General features: G+C 44.1%; 1 protein-coding gene across 3 annotated transcripts in view; it reads left to right on the top strand.

Moving 5' to 3' along the window:
- Nucleotides 1–21,853, top strand: part of LOC139668434 (uncharacterized) — a 59,044-nt gene that overhangs the window by 13,423 nt on the left and 23,768 nt on the right. For all 3 annotated transcript variants that reach the window (XM_071548031.1, XM_071548030.1, XM_071548029.1), the window contains exons 2-3: nt 5,992–6,067; nt 7,278–7,768. In XM_071548031.1, coding sequence (XP_071404132.1) covers nt 5,992–6,067; nt 7,278–7,768 — 567 coding nt within the window. The remainder of the gene's footprint in view (nt 1–5,991; nt 6,068–7,277; nt 7,769–21,853) is intronic.

Genomic DNA, 21,853 nt, shown 5'->3' with positions numbered 1-21,853 from the left:
TCTGATTAATGGCTCCTACCACTTGCACCCTGAGAGCTGCCAGTCACTATGTTTGCCTGTGTCTGTGTATAGTAAGCACTGAACAAAAGTGGAAGTCTGGAGTGTCTCTTTGCTTCCTTCGATTCTGTGAAACCTCTGATGGTTAAGCAGACTCCAGGCTCATGCAGAAGATGACATGTCTGACTAAAAGTGCAGCATTCCTACAACAATGGGAATTTTGCTGTCTTTGTCACGGAGCAGGCCTGGAAAACAAGGACCTTGAGGAGTGCTGTGTCCCACTGGCCCATCCCTGCTTTCTCTGATCCAGACAGCTGCTCAGTCAAGCAGGACCATGTTCAAAGGTTATGAACCCTGGGTCTGAATTGTAGCCATTTGCAAGGAAATGGAGAAAGGAGTTTGAAGGCAGACCTATTACAAAAATTAAAAAGGAAAATGATAGCAATGTGAGGGGAAAAAAGAGTTTAGAAAAGCTTTTCCAAACCAGGACTGTTCTGGCTGGAAGTTTAGCTGTTGAAGGACCCCAGCTGTAAACCCCAGATCTAGTCTGAACAATCATATACCACTTGTGAATGTTTGATTCTGCTACTTTTCTTGAGGGGAGAGCAAGGCTGTTGTACTAGCATAAATGTTCCCTGTAATGCTGAATATCCCTCAAAGAAGATTAAAGGAGGTCTTGGGAAAGGAGTTATATATTAATTTGAAAGTCTGTTGGACTCATTTCTTCCTTCCTCATGTTGTTCCATGGCTCAAAACTGCCTTTCAGTGTCTCATCATCTCCCTTGTTCTCCAGCTCTCTCTAATGCACAGTTTCTTGTAATTGGGAGGATGGTCCCTCCCTCATTTAAGATCAGGTGGTGGCCCATGGCAACAGCACCAATTGTTGTCCTGGAAAAGTCACACTGGGGATATTTAGTAAAATGCTTTTGTTAAAGCCAAGCAGTGGGGGTGCCCTGTGCTGTAGGTTACCCATGTCTATAGCAGCTGCTTTGTAGGCAGTGTGGCAGGGAAGAAGGTAGGTGAGCACCTTTCATTTCTCCAGTCTGAAATCTGAAGAAATGGAAATCAGTTCCCCATAGCAGAGATACCAGTAGTCATTGGTGAGCTCATCATCTCTTTCTGTTTCTGTGCCAGGAACCACTGTCTGAGACCAACTCAGCAGAATCTCTTTTTAGGGCTCTTGGATGGGTCTGTAGTTAGTTGTAGAGATTCCCTGGAGTGGGCAGCCTGGAATGAATGAGCCTGTATCACAGACAGCCTTTTATGTGGCAGCACAGGGAGTATTGACCTCTGCTGGGGAAACCACCTTCCTGGAGGTAAACTCCTTCCCTCTTTCCCTCCCAGGAGGAGAATGGGAATGATGCCTTCCAGGCTGTGTGCATTCTTGATTCAAGCTGGAAACAAGGGGTTGCCTGTGGTCAGTTGTATCTTTGTATTATCTCTTCCTCTCAAATAAACCCTCCACTGCATCAAACCATGCTGTTGGTGTTACAGGTTTTTAGGGGAATGCAGCCTTTGAATGAAGCCTGGGGTGAGAGTTTTATTCTGCTTTAGAAGTGAGATTCCTTCTCTGTAAACTCACAAATGATTCTTAATGTCATTACTTTTGATTGTATGATGTTGGTTGCTTTCTCTTCTGTAAGCAAAGCTAAGAGGAACTGCACTTTAACAGGATGAGGCTTTTTTATTGTCTGGTGTATTTCAGGCGTTTAGATTTTAAGGGTGATGGGACCCTTTAGGACCTGGGCAATTCCAGCTGCAGCTAGTTATCATTACTTGGTTGACTAGCAGCAATGTGATGAGACATTTTTCTGTCTCTAGTTTTTTCTTTTATCTGCTAGTTTGACTTTCATGTTGAAACTCCCTCAAAGTTCTAAGCTTTACACTCAGTGCTCCTTAAATACTATCTGGTTATTTTACACAAACCCGTTTCTCCTTACTGGAGAGGGATGCAAAGTCAAATGCATGGGGAGGTTTGTTAATGTTTCCATCTGGCATGGAAGGAGTCCTTAGCCTGACAGAAGGCATGTCAGGTGCTGGAGCTGAAGGGCTCAGGTGTGAGACTGAGATCTTCATCAACAGGAGACTGCTATCTGCTGCTGCATTTCCTGAAGAAGGACTGAAGGGTGGATGAAGCCCTGTCGTTTGTTTTCTGGCTTGTTTTGTGCCATGGCTGTGAACATTCAAGTATGTGAATTGAAGGTTTTAATTTCTCTTTAATTTTGCATGTTAAGGTACAGAGTGTATTTGGTACAGTCCTGGTAACCTGTTCCAGTTGTCCCAGCTTGAGCAAGAACTTGGACTATACGATACTAAGAGGTGTCTTTAAACAGTTCTGCAATGTATATGCTGTGAATGAAACCGTGGTCTGATGGGATCTTTGGAATGGCGATCAAGCTTTGTGTTGTAGCAGTGCCACAATTCTGAGTTTGTGAGGAAAATGAGGCTGTGCTGCTGTGGACAAAAGTAATGTGTAGCTAATATAAGACAGGAACTGTGCAAGGGAGCCTTGAGGCCTGATGTCAATACTGCTATGTTTAGTGGAATAGTTTTTGAGAACAGAAAAATGTTGCTGTTAAAGCCTAGGAAGAGTCAAGGGAGAGAGCATTTTGTTTCCAACTACTCAGAGCATTCATCTTTGATTCTGTATATCTTTATAGTTTTTTGAAAAGAGAATCCTTTTTTTTTTAAATCTTCCATTAATCTTTGCCTATCTGGTGTATTGTGGGAAGGAGTTTCATATGTGTAACTTCAATACTGCAAGATTAATGGTTAGCCTACTGTGAATAATGTTTCTCTGTTAGTGAACATGGGAGCTAGAGTCTCATATTTAGGAGCTTGGGAGACATCTGTTAGTACAACCAGGATATAATTTGCATAAGAATTTACTAATAAAAGGAGAAAGTAACAACACTAAAATAGAAGACCTTGCTAAATGACAAATGGGAGGAAAATGATGATGCCTGAGTGAAAAGCGTGAAGACCAAGCAGGAGGATATTTACATGTATGTAACCCACACAAAATCAGAGATAAGATGGCTTCTGAAGGACAGTGCAGGTCATAGAACATCAGAGGCAATGTATAGTCTATGTACTTTCCTAATGTGCAAGATGCACCATTACTGGACTTTAAAGCTTTTATTACAGTTAGTTGATGTTGTATATTAAGTAACTATTTCAATTTCTGAGGATATTGTCTAGAACAAGGGTACATTGACACTAGTAGGAATATTGGGAGAAATCAAGTTTGAATGTTGAGAGAAAAGTGCTACTGATATGATGTTCTTCCAAAAGATAAGGTGGGTGTCAGGAATAGTGGTTCAATAGGTGACTCTGATTGCCTGGATTCTGAAAAGCGTTTGATGTGTTTCTCATAAAATTTGTAGTCAGTTAAGAAGCAGGTGCTTACTTTTCCATGGCTCACATCAGGGAGGTAATTAACAAGACTGTGCAAGTCCCTTTTTTCCATGGAGTGTTTCACATTGTCCTATGAGATATACTGTGGGACCAAATCCACACACTCAGTATCTTCTTGTTTGAAAGAGATTTCTCTTTTCTCACAGGTGCTCTGAAGAAAGCCTCTGGCTAAGTGTTAGAGGCAACTTGTAAGGATCAGGCTTGGATTGCCTGTGGGACTGGGGAGGATTTAGCAGAGGAAAGTTACCAAAATGAGACTAAGGGCTAGCAAAATTGCACTTGTACAAGGAGTGAGTATTTTGGAAGCCCAGGCCCAGTAGACACAAAGACCTTCAAAATGTCAGTCACAGACTCAAATCCAGCTCCTGTTTTAAGCATCTCGAACCAGCAACGTTGTGCAGTAGCTGCTTGATCTGTATGTGCTAGATGTCTTTGCCTCCTCTTTGGAAGCGGTGCCAGGCCATATATTGACATTTATGTAGTGCCAAAACTGAAGCTGATAGATTTCCCACGCAGAGCCACTAAACCTCACTGAAAACCTTCCTGTGTCCAAATGAAAGGTTTATTTTTGGGAATGAGCCACGGACTAAGGTCAGTACCTCTTGTGCTGGAATGGGAGCCTTAGCTTTTGTAATGAAGACAGGACCTCTGTCTGTCTGTACAGCAGCTTGCACAATGGCACCTCAGTGTCAGCTGTCCCCTCTGTGAACTACCGTGATACAAACAAGGTATTATACCTGCTCTGGGGACAGCTAGAAGTCTCTGTATTTGGCAGCATTCCTCAGTGCCAGCTGCCTTTATTAAATGATGCATGTGTGAATACATAGAATAAAATTGTAGTTGTGGTTGGGAAAACAACCCGGTGCATTTATTTCAAGAATATAAGCAATGGGGATAAAACTGTGCCCCTTGCTCGATTCATCATTTGACAGCTATGAAAGTAGTTAAAAACTAGCAAGGAAGGCAAATATTTTTTATTTCTTGAAGGGCATTGTAAATATAGAAGGGCAAAAGGTATCTTTAAAAAAGGAGGCTAGAAAGGTGTCAATATGCTTTTGGGGAAACAAACCCCCCAGACCTGGAGGATGGTCACAAAAATATGTGTATTGACTTAATAACTGTCAAATTCAGTATCAGCCAGAATTTTTCCACTATTATAATTTCTCTGCATCACCTGTATGTGTCTTTTGTAGGCACCTAGTTAACTGTAGCTGCTCTTTTGGGTCTCTGGGAGGTTGAAAGACTCCAAGGATGTTTCCCTAGGATTGGAGTGGTGAAATGGATCCATATCAGTGTAATGTTTACATGCTGCCTCATCTCCTATAAAAGTCAAGCACAACATATGAAACACATTTAAAATGGAAACACAGCATGTAACCTTTAGAAACCAATTGCCACTGAATTCTGTTATGAGCAAGTAGCTTGTGAGACAGCTAAGAATGATGGCAATGTTTGTTGTTATTGCACTTAAAAAGGTGTAAGGAATAGTGAAGTTCATCTTGTAGTGATCACCCAGAACTGTTTCTTGTAAAGGTTTCTTTTAAGTATTGCATTTTCCTTTGACTCCTTTGGGTTTGGCTGTTGCCAGACACACTTACTGAGCTGTGTAGCTCAGAGGTTTGATCTAATAACTTTCAGGTACGCTCTATGCAACCAAACAGAAGTCACTTTAGGAACAAGGTCGGTAAGGATTTCCTCTGCTTAGAAAACTCTGTAGCAGTGTAATCTGTCTGTCTTACAAAAACTTGGTTTCAGGTCTCACAACCCTCTCAAGAGGCAACTACCAAGTTTGTTCAGTGTTAGAACCCAGACTGAGCATGTGAGTATGTGTGTATACAGCAAGGGGTTCGAATTCCACGGGCTGATGGTCCTGAAGAGTCTTGACAGACAAAATATGTGAGTTGTCAGTACTCTTGGACCAATTAAGAGTGTTCAGCAGTACTGTAAGATTCTGTCCTGGAGGGGATGGCGTAATGGTATTGTTTGCATTTCTGTGAAATCCTGTTTCTTTTATTTCTATTACATTATTCAGGGTTGTCTTGTAGGAAAGCAAGCTGAGTCTGTTCTGTGGTGGCTTGTGTGTGAACCTTCAAGGGGGAAGTGTGGGTACGTACACAGGATGGCCAAAGTTAACGTGCCGCTTCCATTTGTGGGTGCCGTGCAAGATGATAGTGCTGTTGACAGGATGTCTTTATTTTGACAGTGGAGATTTTGGAGATTCAGTTATCCACGTGATGTGGTTGTGGTAAGCTGTGATGGTTACAGGCTTCATGTCTGGGAAGGAAAGGGCAGGATATGTTCATTGTGCTTGGGAAAGAGTTGATGGTGCACTAAGGTGGAAATAGTGGTGGGTTGTGTGTTTTTTGTTGCTGCAAATAAGAGGATACAATGGGAGTTTGAGGTTGGGAGATGAGAATATGTATGTGTACAGGGAGGTGCTATGGCTGGGTATGTGTGGTTAGGCGGGATGGTTGCCTGCAGAATATCACAGTGAGAGGGTGTGGGAAATGGCTTGGGCAGCAGTAGGGTAACGTTCACTGTTCACAATGAAGCCTTTTCTTTCTCCTTGTCCTCTAGATCTCCTATCCCCCAAGTGATGAGGACAGCGATGACTCTGAGGGAGAGAACCAGGAACTTGCTCAAATCGACAGAGGTAAAGGGATGAGATAGGAGGATCCTGGGATACTACAGCTGAAGTCCGTTTTGCTTTTCACTTGTGCTGTTGCATGTGCCTCCTTCTCAGTCCCCAATGTCCCACAACCAGATGCATTAAATCAGCCTTTGGGACCTCACAAGGACAAGCTGGTGTTATCAGATGCTGCAGTCACATTTTTATTACCAGACACAGACATTGTTAACCATGTGTTAAGGTCCCAGTGCTGCACATATAGGCAGAGATTGTGCTAGCAGCAGAGCTGGGACTAAAAATTATCTTCTATTCCATGCTTTTTGGCGCGTGTTGTCTTTGCTCTTGGTTTCCTCCTCCTTGCGATTTTGAGGTTTGACCTTCGGTATCCTCATTCCCCTGATGAGCTCTCTCAGTTCCTCCTGTGTTGTTGGTATTGGGCAGCCCTATTCTTACAACTAGCTAAGGGTGTTTGAAAGTTTTTGATATTGTTTTTGGACCTGGTATGAGGTAGCATAGAGATGCAGGTGAAATCTGTAGTAAATGCGTTTCTTGAGCTATGCTAAGTCTCTGTTGTTCATGCATGCCCTGTTTCAAAGTTCAAGTGGCTTCTTATCCAAAGGCAGAAGTTAAATTCTTGACCCACAGGACATGTCCTGTCAAAATTCAAGTCCCTGCTCCATATGTTTAACGTAGAAAGAACTCATCAGAACAGGTAAAGAGTGCCCAGCTTATGGCTGAAGGCAGTCTCTCTCGTGTGACAACTCTTGCAATAGAGGACTTGTATCTCAAAAACCAAATCTCTCATATTTGTGCCACAAAGTTGACTCTTAGAATAATGTGACTTATTGGCCTCTTCTGCCCTGAGAATTGGTCACTAAAATTGAGTGTTTTTAACTGGAGGCAAGTGCTGAGCAACACATTTGTAAGATCACATCTTCTCCATCTTGAGGCGATGAGGTGAGTGACAGGTCCATGTTTTTGCTCTGAAACTAGACTTCCAGGGGATGGCTTGAAAGGGGATGTCAAGCAGTCTGATCTGAACAAAGGTCTGGAAACTTCCAAAGGGAAGCATTCAGCTGGGGGTGTTTCATCTGGGGAAGAAAAAGTGGGAAAACAGCTTAGGAGTTTACCTGGGAGGAGATATAAACAACAGGTCAGGAGAAAACAGGCCAGATTTGTTAGACTGTGGGACACAGATCTGCTCTGCCACTCCTGTGTCTCCTCCTCCCACTAGAAAGAAGACGGAATTGTGCCTTGACCCCTCTGACCACCAACCAGCTCCAGAACCAGGAGAACCAATGCTGCAAGGTTCGGGCCCTCTTCCATGCTAACCTTGACCGCCACAGCTCAGAAGAGGAGCTGGAGCGCATCAACCGGGAGTTTGCGGCTGAGAAGCGCAAGTGGTCACAGGTCAGCCGCCTTGCCTGCTGCAGCGACGGCAGCAACACCTCCTCCAGTGACGAAGAAGTGAAGAACTTATGTGCCATGTCCTTCCGGCCGGTGGCAGAGCAGACCGATGGGCTGCACGCCAGCCCAAGCCCTGTGCTGTTCAGTGCCTCCCCTCCCAAGAGACTCCAGCCCCCGGTGCGGAGCCCAGCCTCCAGACCTTTAATCTTCACAAGCATGGGGGCAGGCCTGGAGCAAGTCATGCCTTGTAAGAGACATCGACAAGGATACGGGGATAAGGTCAGCAGGCCCAGCCTTGACCTGGAAAAAATGCAGCAGGTAAGGCAGAACTTCACATGAGGAAAGCAGCATCGCTTGAAAAAGAGGTGTTGCAAGCAAAGAGAGAAGAGCATTATTGAGGCAGGACTCAGTAAATTCATAGGGTTGCTTCTTGTGGTTGTGTCTCCAGGGGCTTATCTAGTACTTCAGCTGTCTGTCTAGGGTAAACCAGGACTGAGTGTGGATACCTGTCTTGCAAGGTAAAACTGCTGGTATTTGAATGGGTCCTACTGCAGCTGGGCTGTTCGCTTGCTACCCCTATTAGGAAGGCAGCACTCACACTCTCTGGTTCATTGGATGGCACAGGAACGAAATCACTGGAGTTTGCGTTGTTCAGGTTAGCCCTGCTGCCATGATCTGACCTATGTCACTTCCTCCAAAATAAATGAATTGCTTAGAGATATATAAAAAAAGCATTGGATGAAAGTGGCTGTAGACTTGATGGTGATAGATATTTCCACACTGTTAACTTCTTTTGGCCGAGGTCTCTTCATGCCTCTTAGGAGTTTTACAGCAATGTAAAACAGTGCTTTTTACCACCTTAACACTTCACAAACACAAACTGTTTGCAGTTTGCTCTAGATGCAGTTACTCTTGATTTTGCAGGACTTTTGGTGGGGCCAAGGGTTGAGGTGTGGAAATGCTAGGAGTTTGCTTCGTCTCTTCAGCGTCTAGGAAATGGGGCATGCCTGGTACTGCTGTGCAGTTCCCAACTGGTGCCCCTCTTTCAAAGGCCGTTGCTGTAGAGTTAGTATTTCAGCTCTCTTCATTATTTGTTTTTCTTTTTGCACTGGTATAGTGTCAGTTTGAATGCGTATCTGCAGACATCTGTTGGCCCTGGTAAATTGCAGTAGGTTAAAAGCAATTATTTTCAGTTCTGAATTTCCTCTCATTAGGGAAGAATTTCACTGCCTCTGGTTGGTTGGATGCACTAGTGTTAACCTTGCTAACAACACCCCCTTTAAGCCTGTAAGATGAACCCATGAAAAGAAAGGACTATGTATTTATTTTCTGAGATCTCTAAAATGAGACTTCTCCATTTCCCCATTACATTGCTGCTTGTTCTCAGTCCTGCTGGCAGCATACATCCCATGAATACATAATGCAGAGACTTGTGTTTTCAGTACAGTTTTCCTCACCCCCTCTTCACCCCTCTAGCCAAGTTTCTGCTCATAGAACATTCAAAAGGCCCAGTCTTGCATTTCACATCACCCAAATCTTCTACTGATACTGACAGACTTTAATTAATCTCACATCCTTATGAGTGAAGAAAGCTAGTAATCCTGTGCCCAGCATTTTTTTCTTTCCTTTTGGTTGGTTTTTTTTTTCCCCTCAGAGTGCATGTGAGTAAATGGGGAAATGTTCTTTCTGGACAAGGTGATTTCTTTGATTTGGATCCCAGGCATAGCATCTGCCTGCACTGCCTTAAAATATTTTTGGCACTGTGTTTGGGAGTGTTTTGGTGAAGGCTAGGAGCTAATTTAAATAAGCTTTCTAAACTGTTGTGTTTTTTTCTGGGGAAACCTTACAAGAACAAATTGCTTCCTAGTCCGTCTGCTCTCTATACTTCTGGAGTGATTGTGGCAAAAATTTTTGCAAAAGAATTTGAAAGATTTTTGCAAAAGACTTTGAAATCTGGAGTGGAGTTGGTGGTGTGTTTTTTAAATAATATTTTTACTGTAGATGTCATGAACATTTCAGGTTGTGTAAGTCATGTTATGAAGAAAGGATAGTTGGTGGTTTTGATTTGAAAGAAAGTGTACTGGCAGGGATGACATGACATGTACATACAAAGTGAGCTGCAGCCTGAATATTTTGTTTCATCATTTGTATTATTTTCATAATTTTAATTGGTTAACTTTGAGACAGTGACATCCTGAAGCTTTATAATGACTTCTTCCTTGTTGCTGTTACTTATTTCTCCTGTGAAAATCATTCAGGACCTCCATTCCCTACTTACCAAATGGGACCAGGTTGCTTCTTTTTTTGGTCTGTTTTTATTTTCCAACAGAAGTGATTCTCAACTATCTGGAAAGCCCTTGGCATCATGTGTTTTTTAGTCAGGTAAACAATGCCAGTGAGGAATGGTATGAGGCTTCATCTGGCTCTGAACATCAAACCATTCTTGCTTTGTGATTCTTTTCCTTGGTATCATGTGCTTGCCCATGAGAATGCAGCTGAAAATTCTTTTTATCAGATCAACATTTTTGGAGCAGCAGATATGTCTTTCACTCTTATCCCTGAGCCTTACTTCCCATTTCTGCAGCTCTGTGTGGCTGACGTGACAAAATGCATCAGGCAAGATTAATTTGTGCCAGAAGCAAATGTGTTCTGAGATAAGAAGACACCCTGAGGGTGTGATGTGGTATGGGTAACTCAGGGGTGGATGAAGAGATTCAGAGTGGTTTGCATCAAATTCTGGTTATGTTGGATGGTGATGGAACATGGGTCCAAAGAGTTGTGGTGTGGAGTGGCTCTTTGTTGGGATGCTTTAGCTATTCTTAGGGTTGAACAGATCAGGACAGCTTTTGCAGGAAGGCCACGGATCAGAGGCATGTGGTGTTCAAATGTGTCTCTATGTTCTAGTGAATTTAGTGCTGTTTGGTAAGAAAGAGGAGCAAACTTGGGAGAGATAAGTGGGTTGGGAGCAATCTGAGTGCTTTTAAGGGGTTAGGGAATGCTGTGCATTCATGACCTGTGAATAAATGGAAGTCTCAATCATCCATGCCTTTCAGTTCAGCCTCCTGCAGCAGGGAAGGCTGCACAGGAGCAGGTTTAAAAAGTGCTGTTTTGCTTAGGTGTCCAGCCATGCCTTTCTGGCTTCACAGAGTAAAGTATTCTGTCTTTGTGTCCCAGACATGAGTTTGAACAGTTGGCAGGTGTACTTCCCACCCTGGCTGGCCAGTCAGCTGGTCACCAGTCTCTCCCTGCTGAGGCTGAGTGAGAACATTTAAATGCTCGCTTTTCTTCACTTCTTCAAAGGCCTCAAAAATTAGCTTAGAAGGCTTCTATTCTTTCCCTTAATTGGGCAGAAATACCTTGGCTTGTGCAGACACCCACACTGCTGCAGTGAATGCCCTCTCCCAGCACGGACTTGATCATGGTCTGTGGGCAGACACGTCCTTGCATGCAGACTGCTGCCAGCCACTTGCTGTGTAATGAGGGCTGTGGGTGTCCTAAAAGACTGTGGCTGCTGCCACCTGTTAACTTCAGCATATCTGGCTTTTTTGGCACTGCTGAGAGCACAAGGTCAAGGAGAGCAGTGCCATCCTTTCATCTTTCAAGGTGAGGGCACCAGGGGATGCAAGGTTCAGCTGAGGTGTGAGGAAGTCCAGGATGTCACACAGGTTTCTTGGAGCTGCTGAGCTTATTCTCAGGGGACTAATTGGTCCTGGCATGTTGTGTAAACAGATAGAGAGGAAGTAATGGATCCATCCTCCTGTGCTTTTCAGTGGGACCGCCCGGACCACCTTTGAAGTCTACTTACAGAAGCTTGGTAAGTCAAAGTGCAGCATTTTCAGGGAGAAAGATCTCTGGGATGGAGGAGAGCAGCTTTTAGGTGGTACAATGAGCAGTCCAAATTGTCCTCATTTATATGTGGATAGCTGGCTGATATGAGAGCATCATTTTAAAGTACAAGGCAGAGGGTTTGGGTACATGGGTGTATTTCCAGTTACACTATGAAGTCACTTGATAGGTTTCACAACTTGTTCTGAGCTTTCTGCCATGGTCTGCCTGTTTGTATGAGTAGATAAATTGTAGATTCATAGAATACGCTGAGTTACAAGGAATCCACAAGGATCATTGAAGTCCAGTTCCTAGTCCTGTGAAGGACAGCCCCAAGAGTCACACCGTTGTCTAAGTATTCATTGAACTCTGTCAGGCTTGGTGCTGTGACCAGTTCCCTCGGAAGCCTATCTCAGTGCTTTTGGGAGAAGAACCTTTTCCTAATATCCAGCCTAAACCTCCCCTGACACAGTTTTGTGGAATCCCCTCAGATCTGGTCACTGATCACTACAGAGGAGACCAGTGCTTGTTCTTTTGCTTCCCCTTGTGAGATAGTTGCATGGTGCTATGAGGTCTCCCCTCACTCTCCTCTTCTTTGAACAAGCCAAGTGATTTCAGCTCCTCTTCATTTGGCTTCCCTTCTAGCGTATCAATAACACTTTCTCATGGAGGCTTAGTGCATTATTTAAAATACATTGAGATGCTGGGATGGAAAAGGCCACAGAAGAGAAAAATACATCTTGTGCTAACATTTGGATTGTTCACTGCGGACACTGCACCCTTTGGTGGGTGACTAGTTTCAATGCATGACAGGTGAGTGGAACTTCATCATGACTTGACACTGAAAGTAGCCTGGGTATAGTGCATACCCTGGTCTGGGCTTAGCTGTCTAATATCAAGACCATCTTTACTTCTGCTGTATATTTGAATACTGGCATTTTGGTTGGACTGGGCACTCATGGGGTCACCAGCACTAAAAACTTTCCTTGGGCCAATACTGATTGCACAGAGGCTGCAGAACAACACTTGCCACACGTGACCAAGGACCAGTGTGTGACCCCTAGTATGTTGGGGTCTGGGCTTTGGGCTGTTAATGGCTCCAGGGTGAGATTTCCATATCCTTACCACAGCTGGGTTTTGCCCTTGTCTGTCTCTCCAGGACTTGAAAAATAGCTTCCAGATAGCTTCCACGTGTGAGCTCGTGAGTCCCCTTTTCACCTCTTGGCCTCCCATTTGAATTCAGGCCTTCTCAGTTCCTGAGAATTGTTACCATCTGTTTGCCCATCTGAGCTGCTCTCTATGACGAGTGAGTGCTGGAAAATCTGGTGCTGGTGGTAGTTTCATCGAAGTCTCTGCCCTGGGCCTCACTTTCAGGGATGACTGAGCGGAGTTCAGGGGCCTGTGCTGAGCATAAGGGCTTACACCATTTCCTAAGGGGCCCAGTAGCAGAACTTGTCTCTCAAGTCGGGGGGGAAGTTGGGCCATAGCAGTTCTTTGTCCCTGGATGCAGTAGAGAGCTTGTTGAAGCAATATAATAAAGAAACTGTTGCAAAAACTGATTGTACCAGTAGAGAATGAAAAAATCTGCTTCTGGTAACTTCCTGCGATTTTGCTTTTATTTTTCATCCCCAGGAATATGCTACAGCTTCTGTTCTTCCAGCATAGAAGCCTCTGTCTATCTCACCCCAGCCAGTGTCTGGCATGGCAGTGCCAGCAAACAAATGCTATGTCTGGCTGCTGCAAGGCAATCCTAGCATGACAAAGTTTGTGGCTGAACATGATTGATGAGATTGTCTGGTCTACTTGCCTGCAAGGATGTAGTTCTGTGGCAGGAGGCTCTGGGGACCCTAAACATGGACCGTATGGGTGGGAGATGGGTCATGGTAGAGGTGTCTTGTTCTTTGTGTCTTTGAAGGAGCTGAGGAGATGTTCTCTTCTGGTTTGATCTCTGTTATAAAGACTGGCTCAGTGCCACCCAACTGATGTCTGGTTTGCTGATTAAGGCATTGGTAGTCTGACGGGTGGAGAGGGGGAGGGTGGGAAGAAAGTGTGCTGTCTAGGAGGTAGAGGCTCAGTAACAAGGGAATGCAGGAGGAACCCCACCCAACCCCAGGGAGGTGATTATGATTCTGCCAGGCAGTAGATACCTCTGTCACTGTGTCTCTTAAGTGTTCCCTGGATGGCTATCTAGTTCATGCAAAAACATTAGGAAGTGCCTGTGTGCTGTTGCAGCTGGATGAATTGGAGCATAAGAGAGCAGTAACGCATGTGGAGCTTGGCTTGGCTGCTTTCTAGAAAGTGTAATGGTGTCTGCTTTCCTGAAGGAGGCAAGTGAGTTGACTATGCCTTTGTTTCAGTGATGGTGAGGTTCATCTGCTGTCAGCTTGTAAATGCCAAAGGCAAGGCAGGCAGGATAATCTAGGCCTATTCCTAAGATTTCTGCATCAGTTGGTGTTCCAGAGGTTAGAGCATTCTCACAGAATGGTTGAGATTGGAAAGGCCCTCTAGGAGTTACCTTGTCAAATCTATCTGCTCAGGCAGGGTTACCTGGAGCTCATATAGCCTGTTCATCAACAGCTTCCCTATGAGGATCTATGTTCTCTGTACAGTGCTGAAACACAGAATTAATTTCACTGCAAATCCATTCCAGTTCTGCCCTGCCCCATGATATCTGTTGATACTTATTCACTTTCCAAGTTTGCTGCTAGCAGACTTCCATTGTGATCACACATATCTCCACTGTTGGGCTGCTGCTGGAACAGAATGTGTTGGCTTGTCCATTCTCAGGGCCAAACACTTCTGTTCTTCTCCCTTAATGTTTTCCTTCCTTGTTTTGCACAAGACTGTTTTTGATCTGGCTTTGTAACCTGTGCAAAGGCAACAGTTCAAGGGGGAGGTGGACAAGTGAGCTTCTGTCTGGAAGAACTTGCTGATCTCTTTCCCTTGGTATCTGGCCATGTAACTTTGGGTCTTTTTTCCCAGAAGCTTGCATGGTGCTGACTATAGCCATTTTGACTACCTTGAGAGCATGAGCCAGTAGCTAGAATTTCTGCTGAAACATCTGAAATGGGGTTCCTTGAGGTGCTGCTGTGAATCATGAAAGAGTAGGGAGGGATTAGGTTGGTCAGGGTGATTTGGAGCACACTAGAGCTTGGCTGAGCTAAAGGTTGATGAGGGAAGGATATTAGATGACACTAAAGTTTGGGAGAGTACATGTTGAAGGCAGTAGAGATCTCAGAAATAGGAAAGTTAGCAATGGTGAAGACAGAGCTGTAGAAAGTAATTTTGTTGCATTAAGATTTAATAGCACCTGGCACCAGTAGCAGTAAATTATGAGCCTGAAGTTAAAGCCAAAGGCTTATCATTTAGATTGGCAGGCTTGCTGGCTACCTTCCCAACCCTGCTGGTTTTTTTTCTTTTTCTCAAAGCTCTAAAGCCTAGTAAGAAGGTATTAAACTAGAGCTGATTCTTTGGCTGTAGACCAGAGAGAGGAGATCAGATGGGCATATGGGCACCACTGGCATGTGACTTAGGGAGAAGTGAGTGATGCTGATGATACTGTGTAGAGCTTGAACTCTTGGTCTGACTCTGTGGGCTGGGTAGACCTGGGAGGAGCAAATATGGGAGGTAAAGCACCTGAAAGTGGCTGCCAGAGACTGCATGTGAATGGACAAAGTTGAGCTTTTGACCCCTTGTATTTTGCTCTCAAAGCACCACGGAGAAGAATTCCTACTGAACTAGAAGAAGGAAAAGCCCAGTCTCCCATATCTACTGGTGGTGTTTTATGGTGGGCTGCCAGCTGGCCACAGAAAACGTCACTCAGCAAAACCAAAAGATCTAACTGCAGCAACAACACAAGTGGTTAAAATGTGATTGGAGGTGGGGTGAATGAGTCACAGAGTGGATGCCGGGTTGGATCCCTAAGGGCAGCCATCCTCCAGCGTATCCCTGTTCTGTCTGTCCTGGATTGACTGTTGTAGGTCCTTTTATAAGAAGGTTTTCTGAAGGATATTTTGTTTCTCGTTTTGACATAGCACAGTGCAGAAGGATAATGCTGGCAATCTTCTCTTTCCCACTTCCTGAGTTCAGCCCAACAGCCTCACTGGCCTGGCAGATTAAGAAGTTTAGTTGCAACCTGTTTATATTTTCCAGCAACACCAGTTTGGAGTTATTGCTTGGAAGGGAAGGTCAGGACTTTCTCTACAGTGCTCTTCTCCTCTGCAGTAGGACTGGATTGCCCTCACCTCCCCCAGCCTTGATGTGTCTGGACTGGAAAGGCTGCCTGGGTCCAGTTCCAATGCGACTGTTGTGTTGGCCAGATACCTCTCCCTGCCCACTCCTCCCTCAGCATGTGGCTCATTGTGATACAAATATCTCACCCTTGCCTGGGGAGAAAAGGAGTTTCAAGTGGCTCCACCATATGTTGTCACTGCCCAAGTTGTATTTGGTGTGCAGATGAATGGATCTCTCTTCAGGCATGATAAATTCTGTCTTTTGCTGATGGTAGTATCCTCTGAAAAGGAGAAAGCCTTACAGTTTAGTTCTTTGGAGGACCAGTGAAGTAGCTTGAGGAAACTGGGGAGGGTGAATGACTAGAACCAATCAGGTTATTCCTCATGTAGTTCAAAGAGCATCTGATGTTGGTGGCAGTTTTCTGCTTACTTTTCTGACTTTATTATATAGATTAAGAAACTGAAAAGAACACAAATAGATGAAGGTTTTTTTAAACTTTGTTCCTACCCCCTGCCACCACTAAGCATTGAATTTCCTTAGAAATCAGTAGCTATAAGATAACAGGGACTGCTATGGCTTAAAAATCAGATGGTAAGAGACCAGTTCACTACACAGAAGAGATGGTAGCAAGGAATGGAAAGCAAGAGCTTGCTTTTCCTTTGCTTTTCACTGGCATTGCTTAGCCCTGTGTCTGTGAAGTAGGATACCTTCCTTGCTCGGCATTGCTTGGCACTGGTGTCTGAGAGGTGACATGGGAGTGCTTTGCATCCTGTCGTCACCCCATGAGGCAGTGCCTGTGAGAGAGAAGGAAGGAGAGAGGTGGTAGTGTAGGTTTGGAAACAGCAGAAAAAGGGCAGTCATGTGATGGTGCAGATTAATAGTTAATGCTGGGCGTTTGTACTCCAGTTTTGTCACCACAAACAGAAAGCAAGCAGCTTGTCCCAGGCATGTCTGAGACTTGAAAATGCAGCAGCCATTACTGTTCAATAGGCAGAAGCTGGCTGAACTTTTAAGACCAAGCCCGTGACTAGAGTAAACACTCTAGGAAATGCTGTTTTTGAGACAAGCTTTGGCATGGTAGAATAGCCAGCCTGGCTGTCAACAACACAGCTGTCCTTGGCATGGGCTGGGATTTAGCTCTGATTTTCTGCCTTAGCTCTGAATAGCCTCTCCATTGTTGGCTCACATGAGAACCACACTGCTGGGCTCTGCTCTTACTTTCTTTTGGCCTGTCGATGTCAATGGGAGTTTTGGGCATTGGTCCACAACTCATCTCACAGGAGGAGGCACTCAATAGAGGCATCTACTTCCCATGTAGATGGAGACTGAGTTAAACCAGAGCAGATTAACTTGTGAAACTCACTGCCCTTTTCCAGGGCTGCAATTTGTTTTGAAGAAATGATGTCTGATAAGACAGAGACAAACCTTCCCCCTTCAAGCCAAGAAACACGTAATTACATTTTTTGTAAGTTCAAGCTTTTAAAAACATAAATGTCCTGGAAGCCACAGGTAAATTAAAAAGGCACAAATGAAAGTACTTAAGAGAAACTGTATGAAGTTTGCCTGTTTTCCTCATTGAAAATGGTCTTCTTGGTCTTCTCTTGGACTTTGCTTGCTCGTGCAAAGCAATTTCCTTAGCAATGAATTTGCAGAACGGAGGATACTTTAGAGTGTTAAGAACTTAATGTAAGTAAAGTCTCTGGTCATGTATATACATTATATTCTTAAATTATATTCTTAATTCAAAAATGTGCTCGTGTTTCAAAATCATGCCATATCCTTGCAAGCTGTAATTTTACCTTTGATTATGGAAAATACAGGTTGATCAGTTGTAGAAAGGATAAAACCCTGAAAAGCTTTGCAAATTATTTTGCAATCTTATTGTAAGCTTGCTCTTTTTGACAGCATAAGTAAAATAAATCTTTTGTCTACCTGTGGAGGCTTTAGAAACTATCTTGCATATCACTTTATAGGCTCATCAAACAGTCTTATAGGCTCTGCCATGATAGTATGGGGGCATATTATGATTAAGAAATAAGGAACAGTTTAAAAAATAGTTTTCCAAACCGCAAAGCTAGTGAATATGTATAGTTCCTAGTACAGGTAGAAATAGAGCTAGTCAGATGTCTGGTTTTCTCACTTCAGTAAACCTGTTACTTGTTTCATTAAAGGTGATATGTTTTGCAATTGGGGGAACCACTGTAGGTCAGGGAATGCCCTGAGTCTGTTCAGTGAAGTTTGTTACTGCCTACTGTTTGCTGTATGTGCAGGCAAGACTGACAAACCTCACACAAGAATGTGCTGTACCTGACTACCTGATAAGACTGTATATTGTGCATACCTTAACAAAAGTCTTAGTCTATGCCATGGTGCTTTGTTCAGAGCTCTGATGTCAATAGCACAGTGAGTTCATGGTATGTTTATTTTCATTGTAGTACTGAATTTGGTGCGCTATCAAATCAAGCTCTTAACTAATTTTCAACTTAATATAATTTCTTGTCAGCCTCTGAGTAACACAGCCAGCTCTTTTAGTTTCTAATTACTGTTATTGTATTGAGTAATTATGAGCACTAGAAGTGGTACTCTTGGAAAGTATTTTCTGAGCAGAAAGATTTACAGTGCAACTATTTTAGTAGTATTGTATGTTCTCTTTCATAATGCACCAATGTTCTGTTCAAGCCTGACCACTACAAGAAGTAGAAGAGGCTTTTTTGCTGTGCTAATTCTTCCCGTTTGCATGTTGTAGCCTCTTACTGTGGGCAGTTATGCTGAACAGTCTGTGGACTCTCTGTAGGGCTGAGTGAAACGATAAACCACAAGAAGCTGAGAAAAGCCAGATTGCTATCTTGCCATGTGGCTGCTGGTAGGGTTAGAGGTACAAAGGAGCTGTAACTACTGCTAAAACTGTGAAACTTGCCTATATTGCTCAGCCCACTGTATAAAACTCTATTCTGAATTGAGACAATGGTTCATTTTCTTTCCAGATGCAAGCATCCAAATAATTCAAACATCCTCAAAGCTATTCATATAAATGTGGTATAAACTTTCGTTTTAATTATCAAGTTTTCTCTGCACAGAAGATCTTGATAATCTTGGCCTTAAGACCTTTGGGTATCTTTTTTTAAAGAGTTAATCTCGACTTTTGCTCTTCTGCAGTGTGGTGGATGAATGAGCCATCTTGATCCTAGGTCTTGACCATTTCATGGATGTGAGATGGGCCAAAATCCTGAACTGAAAGAAGGAAACAGTAAAATGATTTGTGTATTAAAATTGATGCATGTGTTATGAGCACTGGCATGTATTTTACACGCTCTGATATGGATCTTGCAAGCTATTGAGTGGAAGGTTTATTTGCATCTGTTTGGAAAGTGGATCTTGATGCAGACAATGGAGTAGTATCCATGAGGTCAGCAGTTCTCCAACTAGTTCTTCATGCATAGCTTTGGGCACAGCTCTAGGGGTCGGTGTGCTCTACTAACACCTGTTTAGGAGGGCAGTGGCCCTGACATACCGGAGTTTCAAAGTTGGCAGGAGTAACATGTATCCATGGGCAAGTAGAGATGCTGAAGGTCACTGAGCACATTGAAGTGTCCAGGGAAAAACACTGTTTGCTGAATTGATTGTATTGTTTCTTGCGTTGGAGAGGGTTCCCTGGACCAGCTTTGTGCCATCTCAAGCCATGTGAAGCTGTGAAGAGGTGAACAAAGGGATGGCGAACATGGTATCAGAATCTGGAAGGGCTAATCACCTGCTCTGAAGGGGACCATATGCCTACTTAAGCAGAAGGACATTGCACCAGGCAGGGCATACTGGCTCCTCTGAAATATTTGCAAGCTGTTCACAGGGATAGATGCGTAGGGCAGCCCTTTCAAAGTTGGTAGGTCAAACCCCAACACAACGCTCAAACACCCCACCCCCCCCAGGCCATGTGTTCTGTGCCGTGTTGTGCTGCAAGGCAGGTGTGGGCAGGCACTGCTGCATGTGGGCATGGGAGAGTGTTCTCCCAGCACAGTCATTAGTTATGTTGTGCCTAAATGGATTAGCTCCCTGGAGTAAGAGGCCTTTATCCTCTTAATTAGCTAGCTGCTTTAGCATGTTTGCTTGTCACTAAAGTGTGAGTGAGGTTCCGTGGGGCAGGGGAGCAGGGGGACAAGGAGGTGGATGGGTGGGGAATGTGTGAACAGTTGGGTTATGTCATCATTTCTCTTTGGCTATTAGTGTTCTACTACTCCCTCTTCATGGATGTCTCTTTGAAAACAAAAAAGGGTTTTTCTGGTTTGTTAATTATCTTCTGACCTCTAATTTCCAATATACTATTTGTTTATTTTCATGTGCTCATGCAAACACACGAAATTTCATGAACAGATGAAAGGAGAAGATGCTCAAAAGTGCTCCAGGGCTATGAAGACATGCCATATACACATGTGTGTGTCTTGGGAAGAGGAGGAGAGGGACTCTGTGCCCTGAATTCAGACTCTGTGGACCCCAAGCAAGCCTCTTAGTTTGGGACGTTTCCTTGCTTGTTTCATATAGGCTTGTTTTGGCTTTCCAGAGCTGTTGATGCAGTCAGTCTGCATTTGTCTTTTTCAAAGATTCCTCACTGACCACAAATTCACGTTCTTGACTGAAGATGTGACCTTACATGTTTTCTGCTTAAAATTCCATTTGTGAGCACTCCCAGCAGCAGCAGCTGAACCCAAGGCAAGCGTTCCTTCAGGGTAACATCCTTCGCACTCAGCTGGAGAGGGTGGGAGGCAACTCATAGCCACATTTTGAAGTTTCTGTTGTGAAGATCCAGGCCACTGACAAATCCTTTCATTTAGTGCAATGAGTATACCCTATGTTGCCCTATTTTTGAGAAGCTCCACTAAGGCTAACCCTCTGTCTCAAAATCTGATGAAAAGGTGCGTATTCCCGGTTCTCCTCAGAGAAACCCACTGATCTGCAATGAATGTTTTCTGTGATTGATTAGGCAGATACAGTGTGGGTTTTATACCTCCTGAGAAGTGCCTTATGCTGACTGTACTCCAGGGTAGGTTTTTGGTCGGACAAACAGGCGTTCAGCTCCAAAACTTTTTACTTTTAAACATAAATACATGACATGAACATGTAAAACATGTAGGTTGGCTCAAAACCATGAAGAAATTGGCTTAAAAATCTAGACTGGAAACCATTTTGGGCTGGTTGTTTTGGCTTTTTTTTTTCCCTTTTGCCTTTCTGGGATGAACCTGTGTAAGCAATGCAGTCTCTTCTGGAAATCTGTTCTGGATGGTTGGCTGTTCACTTTGTGGCTGGTGTGCACGAGGCCCTGTGGTTTGCACAGAGCATTTGGAATATCTTGTGTTTTTTTCAGTTAGCTGAGGATTGTGTAAATTCACACACTCTTGCCCCTACGTCCTCTGGGTTTGGAGCAGCCATTTGTGGATTCTCTTCCTCTTTGTGCCCCTGTAATATCACGGCTGACAGGAGTCTGTACCTTCCACCTATTTTAGTATTTTTTGTTTCTTTCCTAGGGTATAGAACTGTGTGACTTTCAGAGCTCTCTCTGTATCTCCCTGCTTAAAGGGAACTGTGCCCACTGTTGCCTGAATTAAGCCAATGTCTTAACCCCTTCTTGGTGCACTTGGGGACATCATTTAAACAACAAATGGTGAAAGCATTTGGGGCTGCTTGTTGCACGCTCCCAGCACTGCCATCCCCTGTGCTGCAGCAGCAGTGCGGAGGGGAATGGGATAAAGCTGAGGAGACAGCATGCCTTCTGCCCTAGCTCTGCCTGTGGCAAAAGTCCATGGGGAGGGAGGGCTTTGGCATCATGTCCAAGCCAAGGCTTCAGTTAGAAGTGAGACAAACTATAGAGATATCAGATTATATTTTAGACTAAGCTGTCCACAGGGAATGTCCAGTCTTGGAACCAAGGCCAGAAAAGAAGGAAAGAAACAGTCATGTTAGCAGCCCTGGAAAAAGCCTTGTAAGCTTTCTCTCAGGAGCTGCTACCATGCCTGCCAGCTGTGAAACTAGACCCCCTGGTCCCCTTGCACCCCTCCTCCCTTCACAGACTGTAGTGTGCAGGAGGGGCAAGCTCAGCATTTGAACTTTGCTAAGTTTGGCATGTGCAGATGAGTAACAGGGAATTAATGAATCCTGCCTGTTCTTTACAATTTTTGTTGCTCCACAGGTGCTGGAGTTTTTGGTCAGGTCTGTTTCCTGCACAAATGGAGCTTTGCATTTTTTCCAAGCCTCAAAGAAAACTCAGTGAGGGATTTGGGGTTGGCATGGAGTGAATAGATGAACCATCTGATGTACCCTGCAGATCAGCAGACTCCTACTCTGCCAGACCAGCAGGGG

Source organism: Pithys albifrons, chromosome 2, assembly GCF_047495875.1.
Source record: "Pithys albifrons albifrons isolate INPA30051 chromosome 2, PitAlb_v1, whole genome shotgun sequence".
Lineage (NCBI taxonomy): Eukaryota > Metazoa > Chordata > Aves > Passeriformes > Thamnophilidae > Pithys > Pithys albifrons.
The sequence above is the reverse complement of the archived record's forward strand: the minus strand, read 5'-3'. Positions and strand labels throughout refer to the sequence as shown.